Raw genomic sequence first — 20,648 nt, forward strand, 5'->3', positions numbered from 1 at the left:
AGGGGCTATGGAAGGCAGGCTTTATAGTAACAAGAGGAAGAGGCAATTCCTGGCTCCTCCAAATGTGACAGGCTTGTTGAATAAGTTTCCCGGCAGGCAGGGAAGTGAGCCAGGTTGAGACCCAGGTGGGGTACAGCTGACTGGCTGATAGGGGAACTTAGAAGGGCGAGGAGCCTTCCTGCTCAGTGAGTGAATAGGGTGCACATATCTGACTCTGACAAGAGCAGGGACTGCATGGCCAGGCCTCTGAGGCCCTGAGAAGCCCATAGATGTCAAGGCAGCACATGGGGTTTCAGGCCTTACAAGACAGAAATAAAATATTGAATGATAACTCTTCAAAGAGAATATGACAAACATAATTTTACAAGATCCTCTTGGCCAATATGCATATTATTACCTTTTATGTATTGTGATTTACATGGCTAAAGTCTGATTGCATTATAGGTCTATAACAGATCAAACCAATATCATTAACTTTTATAATTCACTATTGATAGGATCTGAATATACTGATCCCAGGAACGATTTAAAAAACACATTCCTGGCCAGGTACAGTGGCTCACGCCTGTAATCCCAGCACTTTGGGAGGCTGAGGCAGGCAGATCTCAAGGTCAGGAGATCGAGACCATCCTGGCCAACACGGTAAAAACCCCTCTCTAGTAAAAATACAAAAATTAGCTGGGCGTGGTGGCATGCGCCTGTATTCTCAGCTACTCGGGAGGCTAAGGCGGGAGACTTGCTCGAACCTAGGAACCGGAGGTTGCAGTGAGCCGAGATTGTGCCACTGCACTCCAGCCTGGTGACAGAGTAAGACTCCGTCAAAAAAAAACAAACAAAGAAAAACACATTCCCACATGCATGGATGGTAGGAAGCTACTCCATTTACACTTCCAGCTCCCAACTCCTAACCTACTTAACTGGACTTCCTGCAAGGCTGTGCAAGAAGGCATGCCTTTCCATAAGGAACAGGGTGCCAGCCTATTGCCCCTGGCTGTAACACTCAGAAGCTCTCTCTGCAGTGAAAGAATCACATTAACTGATTATTCCCCACCTAGGATTACTCTTTCCAAGTGCAAGTGTTGGGCAGAAGAGGCAGAAGAATGAGAATGACAAACCCTACAATCTCTGATACTCCCTCTTTCCTCTCTCAGCCCACATACAACGTGGATGTTTCCTTGTACTCCTCAGTCCTGTTCCCTCCCTGCAGCTAATTCGCTGGCTTGGGCCAAAAGGGAAAAGTGAACCAGCTGTGGAATGAAAATATGAGTGGTGTCAGTGAAATAAGGGGCTGCCCAAGGTTCTTCTGACTGCAGAGGTGTTGATGCAATAAGTCCTTTTTGCTGTCCCCTAGAAAACAGTACCAATCTCCCTCTTCAATCTAACTAATCACTGTGTTCTCTTATCACTGAACACTGCAATTTCATTTCAAGCCTTGAATACAAATGGCTACAGAAAACTGAGGTGCCTTTCAAAAAATATTTGAAATAAAATAGAAAGACATGTACTGTATACCCATGAAGCTGTCTCAAACTGTGAATAGAACATTATCTATTCATCTCTGCCTCCTGATAACAATTATAAATTTTCAGAGAAAGTGAATAGTTGCATGTTTGAACAGGTTTGTGACTCACTAATCCCTATGAATGCAAACTACAAATAAGGCAGAAACACACAGGAAATTGGACTGATTTCTCATTGGTCTGAGTTAACTGCTCTCTCACCCTCTGTGCTGGCCTCGGAATTGCTGGTAAAGTTCAAATAGAGGTTGCTTCTATGGATTTCCGAGACCTGCTGCCCACATCTCCTACCCATTCTCCATTTCACTCTCTATTATCTCATTAAAAATGGGTCTATATGTCAATACTATTCAGCAGAGAAGAAAGAAAAGTAGCAACAAAGGAGAGGGAGATAGCTAGTTCCAAGCAGAGTGGTTTGGCCGAATGGTTAGAGATATCACTGCCCAAGTGACCACAAGATCCTTGGAGAATGTCAACTTCAAACTTTAGAAAACATTTAACCTACTAACATACACAGAAGGGTTCTGAACAAGGAATTTCAAAATTAGGCTCCTAATATCTCACTTTTGACCACTGCAATGATAAAGTCATTTTGGGTTTGTAGGCACACTATGAAGAGTGTAGAGAAAAAGTAGGTCAGTTAGAGAAAAGAGAAGGACTACATTCAATGACTACTATTTCCTTATGGAGAAGAAAACCGGCCACAGAAGAGAATACCACTGGTTTCTCTGTGCTGGATGAAGAAAAGGAAGGGATGGTCTGCACAGAACCTGAGGGGGCATCTGCCACACAATAAAGTTATTTCTAAGGTGGTAGCTGCTGCTGCTTCTGTGCCTTCCTCATTGATCTCCACAAAGGACTTGTGCATGGCCTTGGACAAGTACAGCCCCTTCTTAGACGACATTCCTGAGAAGTCTGCCCTGCCCTGTTCAAAGGCGTCAACCATGCCCATACTATGAAGGACATGTTCCATGTTGTAATTTTCCTCCAGTTTAAATCTAGGAAGGAAAATTTCCATCTCTCGTTTACGCATCTTGTCTGGCATTGTCCATTCTATGAATCTCTCATAAGAAAGTTCTTTTTCCACCTAAAACAAGAGAGTTGGAGATTTAAAAATCTAGATCAGCGTTGTCCAATGGGACAGTTTTCTGTGATGTTAACACGCTCCGGCTGAGTTGCCTAATGTGGTAGCCATGAGCCATATATGGTTACTGAGCACTTGAAATGCCGATAGTGCAATAAAGGCCTGTTTTGTAAACTTAATTTTTAATGTAAGTGTACATACATCATCACAAGTGGCTAGTGGCTACCATATTGGACAGCACACATGTGGAAGAAAGCACATTAATGCGAAACCATTCAGGTAGGAGATGATTTTACATTTCAATGCCTTGAATCCTGGATTCAAGAAACTTATTCAAACCTTTTCCTTCATGTAGAAACTTACAACTTACAGTATATTTGTAGGAGAATGACTGTCCTCTCAAAGTGTGATGTTCTATCTTAACAAAAGCATGCTGATATCTCAGACCTATCTTCTCTTTTACCCAAATTTCCTTCCAATGAATCCATCACTACTTTCTGTTCTTTTAACTACCAACATCTTTCAGCCCTTCCTCTGCCTCTGTTGCTGCTGCCTTCATTCAGGCCCTAATCATGTCTTGCTTGAAATGTCATAGCTGCTTCCTTTCTTATCTCTCTCCATTCTCACTTCTTTCAATTTGTCCATTGCAGTCATAAGGATTAGCTTTCTAGAGAAGCAAAATGCTACCCTGCTAAAAGTCTTCATTGACTCTCTAACACCTTGCTACTCAGTGTGCTCCATGGGCCAGCCGCCTCAACATCACCTGAAATTTTGGTGGAAATGCAGCATCTCAGGCTCCATCCCAGTCCTACTAAACCTGAATCTATATTTTAACAAGATCCTTGGGTGATGTATAGACTCAGAGCAGCTCTTCTCTGTATGACTGCTTTCTGAAGGGAAAACTCAGAACTACTGGGCAAGGCTGGAGTGAAGACTACTAATATTAGTCACTGTCATACCCTGTGCATTGAAACAAATGCCTTATATAGGCCATCTCCTTTATCCTGCAACAACCCTCATAGAGAGGTACTGACATCATTTTCCACAGGAAGGAAAAGGCTAAGAGAAAAAAAAAAGTCAAAATTGTAAAGCAAGATTTTGAAGGCTGACCTGATTTGGTCCCAACCTGAGTCTTTTCTGGAATAAGAGTATTTTCTTTTCTTTTCTTTTTTTTTTTTTTTTTTTTTGTGACAGAGTCTTACTCTGTCACCAGGCTGGAGTGCAGTGGCATAATCTCGGCTCACTGCAACATCCACCTCCTGGGTTCAAGTGATTCCCCTGCCTCAGCCTCCCTAGTAGTTGGGACTACAGGTGCACGTCACCACGCCCAGATACTTTTTGTATATTTAGTAGAGACGGGGTTTCACCATGTTGGCCAGGATTGTCTCGATCTCTTGACCTCGTGATCCACCTGCCTTGGCCTCCCAAAACACTGGGATTATAGGCGTGAGCCACCGCACCAGGCCAAGAATTTTCTACATTGTGTTCAGCACTTAGAACAACATCCCACTAGATATAACCATAAAAAGAGAAAAAGGCATGTGGCCAAATATGTCAAGAAAACATTGGTAAAACCAAATTTTCAAAGTTTTTTTCCTAAAAGTTTGTTAGAGATGAGAAAATGAATACTTTGGACACTCATTACCGTTTTCAAATCAGTGTTTTCATCTGGAAGCATGATGATCATATTCAGCTCCTCTCCAACATAAGGAAGCAGTAGAATTTTGGTTAATATTTCTTTTGCATAGGTCATTTGAAAAGTAGATTTCTGAAACATCATTTGCACAGGTTTTTCTTTGTTCTATAAGGGAAACAGATAAAAATTAACTTGAAACACAACCGTTGATACATTGTACATACATCAACAGAGCTGGCAACTCTCTGCCCTTGGAAACACTTTCTTCCCTTGGTCTCTAGATTCCCATATTGGCCTCTGCCTTTACTGGCCCATGATTGTTGCCTCAGTCTCCAAACACTGGGGTGTCCATGGCTCAATCCTTACTTTACTTTCTCTTGGTGAACTTCAAAGGAATCAGAATATATCACTCCAAAATACGCTACTTTTGTTTAAGAATTATCTTGAGGTGAAGGCATTTGAGTTCCTGAAACATCTTATCTGCCTAAAAGCAGAGCCTCCCAAAAGGACTCAGAAGCACTCAATTGTCATAAATGTGTTTTTTTGCGAACAACTTTAATTTTTTCAAAGCTGAGAACTCTGTATACACTCAGCCAGACACTATGACTGGACTATTATATCAGCTATCCATTCTACCCTAAAGAATCCATTTATCTCTTTAAAAAGTCATTTCTTTTTCTCTAAGTGCCCTTTGTCTCTTCCCTTTCCCATCCTAAATTAGGTAAATACACCACCAATTCTAACCACCCATTTGAGTTATTCATAATTGAGGTCTCCCATGTGTATGTGTGACATACAGGTTGATCAATTTCTGTTTGCTTTTCTCTTGTAAATTCTCTTTTGTTACGCTATGAGGTCCTAGCCAGTGATCCCAGCAAAATAGAGGAAAAATACTTTTTTCTCCCCTATAATTCCATTCAGTCTCTTGAATTTAAATATGCAACCAAATTTGCACCTCTGGCCTGGAGCTCACACTTGTAGTCTAGACTCGTCAATTTTGCTGCCTACTCAACATCTGCATCTGAACATCTAACGTATAAAAGAAACCTCCAATTTTACATGTAACACTGGGTCCCTTACAATCCATTCCAAATCTGCTCCATCTCTCACCTTCCCTGTCTCGGTTCATGTGGACGCCGTCCTGGAGCTAACCTTGACTCCTGTCTTTCTCTCACACCACATATCTGACCCATTATAAATTATATCAGCCCCATCTTTAAAATGTAAGCAAAATCTAACCCATGCTTCCTTCCTCCACTGCTATCATCCTAGTCCTGGATGGTGCAATAAACTCCCAAGAGACTGCCCTGTTTCTTCCCTTATCCTCTCCATGATTATTCTCAGCACAGGAGCCTGAGGGCTACTGTTAAAACACAAGTCACATCATTCCTCAACTGAAAACCCTTCTGACTCAAAGCAAAAGCTAAAATCTTTGAAATGACTCGCAAGTTGTGCATCAAGATGGGACTCAAAAAGTTTCAGATTTTAGAGCATTTTAGATTTCAAGTTTTCAGATTAGGGACCCTCAATCTGTACTTCACTCTGCTGTTGTGGGATTAAAACAACCATAGACAATATGTAAACATATGAACATGGTTGCTTCAATAAAACTATATGTATAAAAATAGGTGGTGGGCTAGATTTGACCATGGTCCATAATTTGGTAACTCCTGGTCTAGAGAGTTCCTCTCCTCACCTCCAAACCCCCAAACCTCTAGTATTGCAATAGAAAAGGATCCAAGCTTGGTCTTTTTAAGTAACTGAATGATTCACTAAATATGTAATTATATAGATATTTCATTTTATTTAGAAATAAAAGTGCAAATGAAAAGTAAAATGAAAGAATTAATACCAAATCAAAATCTGTGACCTTTGAGGAAATGTATAGATTGGTGCACTTAACACCCATTGCAGCTACTTTAGTTTTCGCCTTTTTCTACTGTATAGACTAGAATAGAAGATACAGTTCTTCACCTCCTTATGGCTTACAAGAGTTCTGGCCAGTAAAATATAGAAAAAAAACATTTCCCTTAATGAGTAATACAGTAGAACCTCAGGAGCAGAAGGCTTTTACACCACCCACTTTGTTCTTCCCACTTTTGCCTGGATTGTGAGCTTAATGTCTGAACCATCTTAGAACCATAAAGAAGTAAGTGATGTGCTGAAGACAACAGAGCAGGAGAGAGAGTTTCACCCACGTCCCACGTCAGCCCTGGCCTCTGCCTACCTCCAGACTTCCTGCTAAGGGAGATGAGCTTCAAGAGTGTAAACAGTATATGCAGAGTTTTCTGTCCATTGCAATTCAACAAAATCCTAACACACATATTGTTAAAGAAATTTCAAGAGAGAAATATTTGCCAGGAAAAAAATGGAACAGTTCATTTCAGAATAAAGCTAGAAAGAAAATACATTTCTTGAAAAACTGAAGACCTGGGCCCAGTCAGCCTGGAAGATTTAACTAATGATCACTAATTTACTTATTTTTTTTCTGTGTAATTTTGTGCATGTCCAAACATTTCTAGAGTTAAACAAATAAGAAAGAATAGATGGATTTAGAGTAATATAAAAGTCCTTCTGCAAATAAAATATTCAGAGTTGGAGGTAGCTAAACTCTGTGTCTATACTGTGTATGTGTTTTTGCTCACCTGGTTGTGAAGCAAAATTTATGTTTATTTATCTTTATGATTAAAAGGAATCTGAACATAATTCATTGGTTCAGTACTTATTGAGTGCAAATGTGTGCTAGGTCCTTGTAAGGTAGCATTCTCTACACTCAAACAGCAACAAGCAAAGCAGGAAAACAGACACCTGATTCAACCATTGCAATGCCACCATGGAGACAGGCAGGGGTCACTGTGACAGCTTACAGGAGGAGACAGCTTGGAGAGGTGCACTGTCAAGAAGGGCGTCTTGGAGGGGCCACTGGCAGAAAGAAAGGAGCACGAAGGTACAAATGGAAATGAAGATAGAGAAACAGGCAGGATCCAGATCATGAAGAGCCTCACACACCATACCATGGAGTTTGAATTTTATCTCACAAGTTTTGGGAAGCCAAGGGCTATAAACTCAGATGTGTGATATAGATAGTACCCAGCACAGATGAGATAGAGAGCTGGACCAGAGGCCTGGGAATATGTAGCCACTTTTGATGAGACATAAGAAAGAGATGAAGGGCAAGAGAAAGGTCTCCAGGTTTGGAGCGGAATCCAGCTGCTAAACTTCCAAAGGGTCACGTCAGTCAAAGTTCTTGAAGTTAAGCTTCTTGCAGGTGTTAAAGCCAATATGACAGTTCCTTAAATCACATTTGATAGTGCAAAATACCCACCTTGCTGATTTTAAAAGGCATTTCCCTCGTTTTGTGTTGTTCAAACGGACTATTCCAGCTTCCTTTGAAGTAGATGGCATTCACAAGAATCAGCTTAGTCAATGAGTCAACTGAATGTGGAGACAGCACCTCTGTAATTTTACCTATAAAGAAGAATTAAAGAATCATCTAGCTAAAACTATTTCCAGATGTGTGTGTCCAAGAGGGTATTCAGATCATGTGGTCTCTTAGAGAAGGCAAGTGTGCATGAAGAGAGTTCTTAGTGTCCCAAAATTAATTAATTATGTAAGGGAATGCTTGTCTTTACAATAACCATAGTAACAATACTGCAATAGAAACTTGAGATAGAGCTTTTGTAACAAAAAAATACCACAATTCATATAGAATGCATAAAACAAACTGGTAGTTATTAATAGGCAGAGGATGAGCTGATAATACATTAGACAGAAAGGAATGATTAATGCCAACGGCTTAAAGAAAGAAACACAATGGATTTTCAAAAAGGTGAGCAGTTGTAGCAAGTGTAAAGAACAGTTTAAATTAAGAACTTGGCTGGGCACAGTGACTTGCTCCTGTAATCCCAGCACTTTGGGAAGCTGAGGCTGGTGGATAGCTTGAGGCCAGGATTCTGAGACCAGCCTGGCCAACATGGCGAAACCCCGTCTCTACTAAAAATACAAAAAAATTTGCTAGGCGTGGTGGTGCTAACCAATAATCCCAGCTATTCAGTAGGCTAAGGCATGAGAATAGCTTGAACCCAGGAGGTGGAGGTTTCAGTGAGCCCACATTGTGCCACTGCACTCCATCCTGTGCAACAGAGCAAGACTCTGTCTCAAAAAAATAAAAATAAATAAATTAAGAACTAAAGGCTAAAAAGGCCTTGGCCAAGCATCCTGCCACATTACATAAATAAACCATACAGTATGGCAATACTAGTGCGGGAGACAGCTAGAAATTTTTAAATTCAAATTTTAATGCGATTTGTGAAAAGAAAAACTACCTAATATTAACAACCAAAAAAACCTGGAAGAGACTATTTCATCTATAGAGACATCACAGATACTTGCTAAGGGAAAGCTAAAGCTAGAGAAAAGGTCTATGAGTTGGCAATATTTCCAAAGAAAGGTTTTAATGTTTGCATAATTGTTTAGAGAAAAAAGGACTCCTTTTTATATTTGACAGTTTTGTAAAGAACTGACTATAAAACTGTTTAAAATATTATCGAAATAGAATAACAATATATTTTCACCTTTAGTCTTATCAGCAACCCAGGAGTTTACATGTGTTGTGGACTTCTCTGTATCATTCACAAAGTCAAGCTGTTTTATCTTTGCTTGGTAGAATTTGCCACAGGAGTCTGTAAAACCCTAGGAAAAACCGAAAAACATAATTTCACAGCTACAGAAACAACTAATATCACTGGCTTACTTCTTCATTGTGCCACATCAGAAAATCAATAATTTTATGATTTACCATATATAATTTGCAAATAAAAATGAGGAATTAACCTAAAGCCCAAATTCTTTTCAGCTATTCCTAATCTTAGCTTATAAACTAAGCAATACTGTGGGCTGCATATCAAATAATTTTCATCATAAGAGTGGCAGTGCACCCATCAATGAGATAATTAAAAACACTGAGAAATCTCCAAGAAGATATAGCAATCCTTAATAGGTAATCACCTAATAGTGGACCATCAAGATACATAAGGCAACAACTAATAGAACTCAGAGAAGAAATAGATGAATCCGCTATTATAACTGGAGACTTCAATACCCCTCTATCAGGAATGAACAGATCCAGCAAGCAGAAACTTAGTAAAGAACATAGTTGAACTCAAAAACAATATCAAGTAACTAGGTATAATTGATATCTATTGACTACTTCATCCAACAAGAGTAGAATCTATATTCTTCTCAAGCTTACGTGAAACATTAACCAAGAGACCACATTCTGGGCCACAAGGCACAATTTAGCATATTTAAAATAATGGAAATCATGCAGCATCTGCTCTCAGACAATAATGAATTAAACTAGAAATCAATAAGAGAAAGATGGCTGAAAATTTCAAAAGTACTTGGAGATTCGATAACACGAATCACAGAATAAATCTCAAGTGATATTAAAAACAGTTTGAACTAAAAGTGAAAACACGCTGACAACACTAAATGCTGGCGAAAACGTGGAGCAACAGGAACTCTCATTCATTGCTGGTGGGAATACAATATTGAACAGTCACTTTGGAAGACAGTGTGGAAGTTTTTTATAAAACTAAAAATATGATCCAGCAATCATGACCCTTACCACTTACCCAAAGGAGCTGATAAAACCTGCACACAAATATTCATAGCTGCTTTATTCCTAACTGACCAAGGTAGAAACGAGAAAGCTGTCCCCCACCACCATACTAGGGGATGTTAATCACAGGAGGGACTATGCATGTACCTTCTGCTCCATTTCTCTGTGAGCCTAAAATTGCTTTAGAAAATAAATTCTTTTTTTTCTTTTTTACAAATGGTGACTACAGAAGCTGTCACTCCTGTAAACGATTAAATTTGTTGAGTGAGGATTAACACAGCAAGTGCTACATTTGCCTCTATATTTTAGAACAACAGAATATAAATATGAGTCTGTTGTTCCATAAACTATATGGGAAACATATACAATCCTAGTCCAGCAGTGTCCATCGGAACTTTCTGGGATGATGAAAATGTTGTAACTCTGCAATGTCCAGAGCGGTGCCACACAGGCTATTGAACACTTGAAATATATTAATAGCTAGTTGGACTGAGGAGCTGAATAATTAATTTCATGGAAACCTTATACTCACGTACATAGTGCATAGCATTATGGATGTTTCAAACTATGATCAACCTTCCAAAAAAGTTCAAACTATATTTAGTTAATATATTCTGTAGAATTATAATGGTCTTGACAGAAACCTACATTATGCCATATAAAAGCAGAACATTTGGTGGAAATTAAATGAACTGAAACAACTAATTTATGGACCATGCATTATAGAATTGTTTCCCAATCTTTCTCTCAAACTGCTCACAGCTAAATATTTAATTTCCCTTTCCATAATTTTGCTTTTATTATGGAATTTTATACTTCTGTATCAGTATGGCATGGAAAGGAAATGTGACAGTAGTTAGAAACACCAGTTCTGCAACTTACTAGTTGTGTGACCTTCCAATATTTGCTTCCTCTGTTTATGCCTCCATGTTCTCTCCTGTAGAACAAGGAAGCAGTAATAGCTACACCTCACAAGATAACTGTGAAGTCCTGATGAAATATCACCTTTTCATGTAACGTTTTTGAATTCTCAGTATGTTTCAGGCACTACATAACTGATCGATATACACTATTTCACTTAATCCTCCCATAATTCATGCTTTTCCAAAATTGCTGCCTCTGCCTATTTTTCAGTGGTTTGGAAATTATTTAAATCTCTCAGTGTAAGAAAATAATCTGAAGGCAAACTGATGAATCATATATTGATGACTTCTTGCACGCCTAGGTGATCTTTCCGTCTTTTAAACATGTTTTTAAATAACTGCTATTTTAAGTTACTATTTTACAAAGTGTGGCAAATCAAACAAAAAGAACATGTAATTATATATTGCTATTGGTATGGGATTCTTGAAAATAAGAATAAATAATAAATTAATCTGAAATGGTTTACAAATATTTCTCATCTTTTTATTTTATATTCCAATATCAAAATAACATTTTAAGTATCAATGCTTTTCTTTCAAAATATTCACCATGAATTGAAATTTGGTTGTTAACATTTTGGTTGTCTTTATATCAAAAACTAGTAAACTAGTAAAAAGATGGTAATAAACTAAATAGTAGCTAAGACTAGTAAAATAAGTGAAGTTGTAAAATCACAATATCATATATAAATCTTATAAATATTTGACTTTTATGTCTTACCACCTTCACTTTATACCAATCTGTTTGCAAACAATTAATTTAGAGTCAAAAACAAGTTTGAAAAAATATATATCACAGTAAGAGTGATATCCTGAACAAAAATAATTCTTATAAGTCAATAAGAAAAAGACAAAAAACCCCATAGAAAAATGTGTAAGAGGATATATAAATAGGCAATTCACAGAAGAGATAGAAATGCTCAATACACATAAAAGTGTTTAATCCCATTTATACTCAAAAGATTTTATTATTTTTTTGTTGCTTCTCTTGTTTTGTATTAACCCTTCCCTATCACATATGTTGTAAATATTCCATCTCAGATTCTTTTTTAAAAACTTTAGGTTCACGGATACCTAAGCAAGTTTGTTATATAGGCAAATTTCATGTTTCAGGGGTTTAGTATACAGATTACTTCATCAACCAGGTAATAAGCCTAGTACCCAATAGGTAGTTTTTCAGTCCTCACCCTCCCCACACTCTCCTCCCTCAAGTAAGCCCCCATGTCTGTTATTCCTTTCCTTGTGACCATATGTACTGGATGTTTACCTCCAACTTATAAGTGAGAACATGTGGTATTTGGTTTCCTACTCCCGTATTAGTTTGCTTACAATAATAGCCTCCAGTTCCATCTCTGTTGCTGCAAAGGACACGATCCCATTCTATTTCACGGCTGCATCGTATTTCGTGGTGTATATGTACCACGTTTTTAAAATCTAGTCTACTATTGTTGGGCATTTAGGTTGATTCTATGTTTTTGCCATTGTGAATAGTGCTGCAATGAACATATGTGTCTTTATGGTAGAATGATTCCTATTCCTTTGGGTATGTACTCAATAATGGGATTGCTGGGTCAAATGGCAATTCTCTTTTAATTTTCTCGCGAAATCACCAAAGTCCTTTCCACAGTGGCTGAACTAATTTACATTCCCACCAGCCGCATAGAAGTGTTCTCTTTTCTGTGCAGCTTCACCAGCATCTGTTTTTTGACATTTTAATAACAGCCATTCTGACTGGTGTGAGATGGTATCTCATCATGGTTTTGATTTGAATTTCTCTAAGGGTTGGTGATGTTGGCAATGTTTTCATAGGCTTGTTGGCCACGTATATGTCGTCTTTTGAAAATTGTCTGTTCATGTCCTTTGGCCACTTTTTAATGGAGTTGTGTTGTCTGGTTTTGGCTTGTAAATTTCTTTAAGTTTTTTTTTAATAGATTCTGGACATTAGACCTCTATCAGAGGCATAGTTTGCAAATATTTTCTCCATTTCTATAGGTTGTCTGTTTACACTGTTGATAGTTTCTCTTGCCGTGCAGAACTTTTCAGTTTACTTATGTCCCATATCTCAATTTTTGTTTCCGTTGCAATTGCTTTTGGCATCTTTATCATAAAATATTTGCCAAATCCTGTGTCCAGAATGTTATTTCCTAGGAGGGGTAGGATCTTCCTTCTCCCAGGAACCACAACTGTGGCCTCTACTGGGGCTATGGCTTTGGTGCTGCTCTGCTATGGGGCCCAGGACTTCTAGAGGTCCCCCTGGACTCCAGAATTACCCCTGGAAAACGTCCAGGTGGCACTCTGCCCCAGTCTAAAAGCACAGTGGGGAAATGCGGTGGGGACAGGAGGATTCTCCCATTCCCAGTCTTGCATACGTCCCTGTGGACAGTGTGAATCCCCCTGGGAACTCTCACTCACTCATCCTTCCCCATTTTGTAGGGGTCCTCCTGACTGCACTGATCCCAGACAGGCTGGTGCCCAGATTCAGTCCTGTCTGCTCTGTGTGTTCCCCTGCTGCCTAGATGGATCTCGACATGGTTTCTCAGATGATCGGCTCTCAGGGTCAGCGTTCACTACCCCTTTTGTTTCCTCTCGGTGGCGCCAGCAGCATCAGGAGCTCCTTTTAATCTGCCATCTTGGCCCCACCCTTCCAAAAGTTTTAAAGGTTAACATTATGCAGTTCTGCTGATGGTGGGTGGAACTGAGGACCCTATAAATACCCCTTGTAGAGTGTAAATGGCTACAAAACTGTGGAGAGCAATTTGGCAATATTTATGAAAACCTCAAAGCTTCATTCCCTTCCTCCCTTCTACAAATCCATTTTAGACAGTAACTCATACACATATGCACAAAACTGTGTAAAGAAATACTCCTGCCTGTAATGGGCCAGAGTAAATAAGCTTAAGTACTCGTCAATGCAAGAAAGGTCTATTATAGTATGGTACAGCCATACTTAGGAACACCAGACAAGGGTTAAAAAGAGTAATACAGACCCATGTATACTGAGATGGAAGGAATTTAAGACATATTTTTAAGGAAAAGCTAACAAAGTATAAAACAATATGCATAGTACAATAATATTACATAGAAGAAAAACTCATGAAGCAAAGTTTTTGTATGTGAAGGAGGAAACATCAAATCTATGAAAGCTCTAACATTAAAAAGGGGAGTTGTGGCATAAGAAAGAACCTGATGACATATCTTGGTTTACATGTGTTGTTTGTGTTTTCATATAACAAGAAATTACTTCAGTACTTTTCTTTTCAAAAACTAAAAAAGTCATGAAACATTGTCAGCGAATGCAACCAGTGTAATTAGCCAAAATTAGCTTTAAAAGATTTTCATTGCTGAAAAATCTAGTCAAACTATTTAATGCATACATTATAGTGTCATCATGCATAGAAAATTAAAAATATCTGCAAAGCAATTACTAGAAACAGTCATTTTCACCACATCTTTGTTTTGGCTGATTCATTTTCAACTGTGTTATGCTCTGTGTCAGTTCTTTTATAAAGATTATCTCATTAAAGCTTCACAAAATTCTGAACGGTATTTGCTATACAGCCTGTGCTACAGATGATCAAACTGAATCAGAAGATGCGTGTGAGATTCGTGCATGGAGTTCTGAGTTCAGGACCACCTGCAGGAATTCATAGCCCACATTCATTCTCCTACTTCCCACCACATTGCTATCTTTATTTTCCTAATAAACAAGTATGACTTACTGTGAGGAAATCATAAGACTTTTCTCCAAAGAGCCCGTTGGCAGTTCTAAGCACATATTTAGTGTCAGTTCTGTTAATTGCAACAAGAAGTGACTGGAAACCTTGGTTAATATCTCCATCTTCACCTCTGATTTTACTAAAACAAAGTGCCTGAAAATAAAATCATAATAAACATACACATTCTCAGTATTCTGTGACTTCAAAATATAGGCACAACAGTAAACTCAGCAATATGAGATTTACAGATGCTTACTACAGCTTAAAAGATGATCAAGCTAATAAAAGATAGAGAGTGTCTCAAAAGCCACCCTGTCTCCCTACCTATACCTCTTCTCAGGCCTCCCTATAAGCACATCCTAAAAGAAACGAATGTTATCTAAGTATTGGTGTAAGTGGATATGCCTTTTGCAAACCCTAACAAAATGACTCGGATTTCTTGTGCTATTTATGGTACTTGGTCTAAAAACGCAACTGCCAACCATGTGTCCTGTCTCTGCATACACATGGTGCTCCTGACATTAAAAGATGGAGTCTCTCTCCCCTTCTTTAGAATCTGGGCTGGCCATGTGACTTGCTCTAAACAGCAGAATGCAGAACTGGCTCTGTTCCAGGCTTTGCCCTTAAAAAGTCTGGCAGCTTCCACTTTCCCTCCCTTGTAACCCAGCTACCATGGTCGAGAAGCCCAAGCTATCCTTAGGAAAGACCACATAAAAGGAGGAATGGAAAGACTTGCTTGTAGGGAACTGAGGGCCCATCCAGTAGCCAGCACCAAGGCCCAGACATGGGAGTGGAATCTTCTTGGATCTTCTAGCCCAGTTGCCTGCAGAAGCACCCACATGAGTGACTCCAGGTCACCAAGAAGGTCAGGCCTTGAAAACATGCTCCATCCTGCCAACTCTCCATCCACATCCTGTGAGACTAGCAGAGTTGTCTGTTAAAGGAGGAATTTCTTCAAGACTTGAAATGCGGAAGTCCAGCTCAACTGATAAATTGATAGCATTTATTGTTGTCTTGAAGTGGCTTTACGTACCTGAGACATCTGAGCTGCGGTGTTTCCCTTTGCCCCCATGAAGACCATGGCCAAGGCTGACGACATGCTCAAGGGTGAAAAAAACATGTTGTTCGAGTTGTTTTCCCCTAGCTTTTTCAAAAGGTTTAATGCAAATGTGCCATTTGCTTCTGATAGTGCATCCATGATGGTGAGCCTGAAACAATGGATTTTTAAACAATATTACATTAATATAGGCTTACATGTGTATTACTTTTCACTCCATTTATTACTAGTTAAATGGATACTTGTTTTCATTGAACAAATAGGTACACACACAAAAACTACACTAGGGCTTTTCTTACAAGATGTCATTTAATCCATACAAGCTGATGAGGTAGGTGCTGTGAGTGCATGTCTGCACTTCACAAGCAAAGAAATTGAGCCTTCACAGTTTAAGTCTGTTGCGCCTGAGATGATCACTCAACTACAAACAGAAGAGCTGGCATTAGAAACCAGGTCTTTGTGGTTCTAGGGCTCCTCTTAATCACCACGGTATAAGGACTTCCAACAAAAGAAGCAGCAGAAAGCAAGAAAGATACTTGCTTAAAACAAGAAATTTGTAAGTACAAAAACTATTGATTTCCAATACTGGTAAAATAGGTATTCCCTCCTATATTCCATATGTGATTATGTAAATTGGGACACCAATATTTTCAGAACGTAACTTAGAATTATGTTTTTATAAATGAAGGAAGGAACATAGGGAGGGTGGAAGGGTAGGAAAAAGAAAATGCCATGAAAATACTTATACGTTTAGGATGAAAAATTCCATTTCAAAGAATTTCACTAAAGATAAAGCTCACAAGTACTGATAAAAACAGTATGCAGAAAAAAAAAACAGTATGCAGAAAGACGACTACTGAAGCCCTCTATATGCTACAGAGAAAATATTTAAATACCAAGCAACAGAGAACCAGTTAGATTCTGTCAAATGCATGATTGAATATAAATGGAGATATTAAAAATCACAGTAATGCCATGAGAAAATACAATATTAAGTATAAATTAAGAATAAAGTTACATATAAGTATAATTCATAGATAAAAAGACTACAGGGAAACACTGAACGTCACATATTTCTGGATAGTGGGTAATTCTAATTTGATTTATATCCTTTGCTATTTTCCCTACAATGTACCTATATTTGTTGCAGTGTCATTTGGTCGTTGTGCTTTTATGAAATTAATGGACTTGCACTTAGTTGACAAGTGAGATAACACTAGGCGAGATCTTACACAAATCAACCAGTGTCTTCCCACTACTCCCAACTCCCCACAAACAATCAAACCTCAGTGCACCCTTTCTCCTGGTATTTACTTTCATATTTAGAAATAATTGTGTATACAACTATTTTTAACCCCACAATTTTTGACATTCTAAATTGCCTACCTAATTTAGGGCTGATGATTAATTTTCTTTTATCGCTTACCGCACTTCACTTCCTCTCTCCAAGTGTTTGCTTTATTGCAACTAAATAGTATTCAGTGCTAAGCCAATTAATGAATAACGGATACATTCCTTTTTTTAACATGTCTGTTTTTCCTTATGTTACTATTGTTTTCCCCTTTTTTGTTTTCATTTTTTAAAAATCTATGGCAAATTCCCCTCCCACCAAATATTCTACAGATCACTCAAGCTCTTTCAGTAATTTCTTCATATGCTCAACCACATATGAGTAATCTATCACTCCCATTTCTCATCTCCCACAGTTCTCCCCCTGCTGGTGAGTGCATGTTTATTTAGTCTGTAAGATTTTCATTCCCGAAGCAGAATTTTCATAAACAGAGAACAACTTTTTCTATTATTATACCTTATTTAGTCAATGATCAATTAATTTCTTGTTAATTTGGTAAACAAATCGTTTTCCTTAAGCTTTAAAGCACACTGCTAACACAGCAAATACGTTATTTTAAATATTTAAGCATTAATGATAATGCTTAATGTATCAGATGTTTTAAAGTTGTAATCACTTTAAAGAACAGTCTTATAAAGTTAACAACTGTATCATTAATATAAGCATTTGTACAATAATAAACTGAATAAATCAACACTTATAAATCTGGTAAACTAGATTCTCCTAAGACTTTCAAACATGTTTTAAAATACACACAACTGTACAACAGTGATTATAAAACTTATTTCTAGCACACCACTAGTAATACTGTGGGTTTTATTCACTTTATCTTCGCTCTTTTTATATTTCCTAGGGTGATGGTAATGCTTATTTTAATACTTTTCTGGGGTTAAATTAATAACAGACCATCTCCTATTCACAAAAACAATAGGATGGGGCTGCCAGATTGATGGTTGGGACATGGGGTCTGACTGACCTGACACTGCTACTTTTCAGGTCATACTGCTTTTTAAAGTCAAACAAATGTAAGGACCATTTTGCGGTTTGGTCCTACCTCGGGATTTCGCAAAGACAGCTATTAAATTTGCTTTTTTTTTTTTTTTTTTTTTTGCCAAATGCCTTTCCTTGAAATGAAATACTATTTGAGGTTTTCGTGCATCTGATTTGCGTAACACAGAGTTCTATCACACAAGTTGGCTTTCAAAGTCTCCTGGTTTAATATTTAGGCCTTCAGGTTGGTTTGTGTAACCACTGTGCCTGTCAACCTAGGTGCCTGTAGTCACAATTCCTACACAGCACTCGTATATGAATCATCACACAGCATTTCTTGTAAACATTATTGAAATTATTTCCTGCCTCCTTTCATCTTACTTTTTTTTTTTTTGAGACAGAGTCTCGCTTTGTCCCTCAGGCTGAAGTGCAGTGGTGCAATCTCAGCTCACTGCAACCTCTGCCTCCCAGGTTCAAGCGATTCTTCTGCCTCAGGCTCCTGAGTAGCTGGGACTACAGGCCCGTGTCACCACACCGAGGTAATTTTTGTATTTTTAGTAGAGACTGGGTTTCACCATATTGGCCAGGCTGGGTCTCAAACTCTTGACCTCGTGATCCGTCCCCCGCAGCCTCCCAAAGTGCGGGGATTATAGGCGTGAGCCACCGCACCCGGCCCATCTTACTTGTTTTATCTGAATTTACTAAAGGACTCTTTCTTGGCTTTGTAGTAACATGTGTTTCAATTAACACATACTGGTTTTTGTTCTTGAGCAAATTCTCACAACTTGCCTACTGGGAATCTCTTTAAATTGGTTACTTTCTTTTTACACTATCCCAACATTCTTGCTTTCTGGCAACAGTATCTTCCTCATTTTGATTTTTTTTCCAGTCCCAAAACATAATATTAACGCCTCTCCCGGTTTCTTTTAAAGGAGGAGGAATGTCAAGTACAAATTCTGAATACTGAGAGCATACGAGTTTCGGTACTGACAAATAAATACTGTTGCTTTTGTTATTCCTGGAGGTCCCAGGCCTCACAGCCCCTTCCAGTGCCCAGCGGAAACTTCACCAGGGTGGGAGGCCTCATTGTCTGCACCTACTTCCAGCTCCTGCAGGATGAGTGGAGCCCAGGCAGGACTTCCACCCTCCAGCTCCTCGCCCATTCGCCCTGGCGTCCCCTCCCCGCGCCTGGACCCATAGGGCACACAGCCAGGTGCAGCCAAGACCCTGCCCTTAGGGAGCCCCCGCCAGAGACCAAATGAAGGACAGCCCCAGGAAAAGGTCTGGAGCAACTGGTGCGCTGAGCACTTCACTGGGCTTCCCCTTCGTAGGTTCCTGCCCTTTTCCTGGGCTCAGGAGCAGGTAACCGGAATCCAGCGTGTGGGAACCACTCCCAAAGCCAAACACCTACCCCAGTTCTCCGCTCAGCTGCCCAGGAGCGAGGTGAGACCTGGTCGGAGAGGCGGGAATAGAGATGTCGGAGCGGCGCCCGGTATTAGTTCCCAGTGAGTGGGGAGGCGGGCGGAGTCGGGCCCAGCCAGGGCACCACCTAGCGGGCGCCTGGGCAGGAGGGCGGGGCGGGTCCCGCAGGCCGCGGGGATTTCCTGATGTGCAGGAAGCGGCCAATCTCTGTGCAGGTAAAAGCCTCAACTGTCTGGGAGTTTTCAGTCAAGAAGCGATAATGCGCTTTCGCTATTTGGGGTTTTCGTGGTTCCATACAAATTGTAGGATTTTTTTTTTTTCTATTTCTGTGAAGAATGACATTGGTATTTCGACAGGAATTGCATTGAATCTGTAAATTGTTTGGGTAGCATTTTCCTTTAACATTAATTATTCCAACCTATGAGCATGAATATGTGTCCATTTTCTGTGTGTGTTCTTCATGTTTTTCTCATCAGTGTTTTATAGTTGTCCTTGTAGAAGTCTTTCACTTTTTTAATTAAATTGATTACTAGGTATTTTATACATCATATTTCTTATAGCTATTGTAAGTGGGATTTCTTTCTTGATTTCTTTTTCAGACTGTTCACTATTGATGTATATAAATCTTAAGGATATTTTATATCCATTTTGTATTCTGCAACCTTACTGATTCATTTATTAGTTCTAGTAGTTTCTGAGGGGAGTCTTTTGGTTTTTCTGATTATAAGATTATGCCATTGGTGAGCAAAGCTAATTTTACTTCTTCCTTTTCAGTTTGGGTGTCCTTTGTTTGTTTTTCTTGCCTAATTGCCCTGGCCAGGACTTCCAGTCAGATACTGAATAAAGGGGGTGAAACTGGGCATCCTTGTCTTGTTGCAGATCTTATAGGAAAGGTTTTCAATTTTTCTCTGTTCAGTATGATATTGGCAGTGGGTTTTTCATTTTGGTTTTTATTGTTTTGAGGTATATTCCTTCTATACCCAATGTGTTAAGGATTTTTATCATAAAGAGATGTAGGATTTTACTGAATACTTTTTCGGCATCTATTGAAATGATTGTGCAGTTTTTGTTGTTGGTTCTGTTAATGCGATGTATCGCATTTATTGATTTGTGTGTTTTGAATCATACTTGCATACCCGGGTGAATCTCACTTGATCGTAGTGAGTGATCTGTTTAATGTGTTGTTGAATTGGAGTTGCTAGCAATTTTTTGAGGATTTTTTTCTGTTTTTACCTGTTGATGTGATGGATTCCTTTGTTTGATTTTCAAATGTTGAATTAGCCTTGTACACCTGCAATCAATCTTACTTAGTCACAATGTATAATCCAA

General features: G+C 38.9%; 1 protein-coding gene across 2 annotated transcripts; it reads right to left on the reverse strand.

The window, feature by feature from the left end:
- Positions 1 to 1,774: 1,774 nt before the first annotated feature.
- HMSD (histocompatibility minor serpin domain containing) lies at positions 1,775 to 19,393 on the reverse strand. Of its 2 annotated transcripts, XM_032152091.2 has the most exons (7): positions 19,309 to 19,393; positions 15,533 to 15,707; positions 14,503 to 14,652; positions 8,812 to 8,929; positions 7,563 to 7,705; positions 4,247 to 4,402; positions 1,775 to 2,604 (listed from the first exon to the last, which is right to left on the reverse strand). In XM_032152091.2, the coding sequence occupies exons 2-7, from the start codon at positions 15,695 to 15,697 to the stop codon at positions 2,200 to 2,202; spliced, it is 1,137 nt and encodes a 378-aa protein (XP_032007982.1). In that variant the 5' UTR covers positions 15,698 to 15,707; positions 19,309 to 19,393; the 3' UTR covers positions 1,775 to 2,199. The 2 variants fall into 2 exon arrangements, with proteins under 2 accessions (XP_032007982.1, XP_032007983.1); XM_032152092.2 differs by lacking the exons at positions 1,775 to 2,604; positions 4,247 to 4,402; positions 7,563 to 7,705 and having other exon boundaries at positions 8,732 to 8,929.
- Positions 19,394 to 20,648: the final 1,255 nt, after the last annotated feature.

The sequence above is a fragment of the Hylobates moloch genome, unplaced genomic scaffold (assembly GCF_009828535.3).
Source record: "Hylobates moloch isolate HMO894 unplaced genomic scaffold, HMol_V3 SCAFFOLD_5, whole genome shotgun sequence".
In the NCBI taxonomy this organism is placed as follows: domain Eukaryota; kingdom Metazoa; phylum Chordata; class Mammalia; order Primates; family Hylobatidae; genus Hylobates; species Hylobates moloch.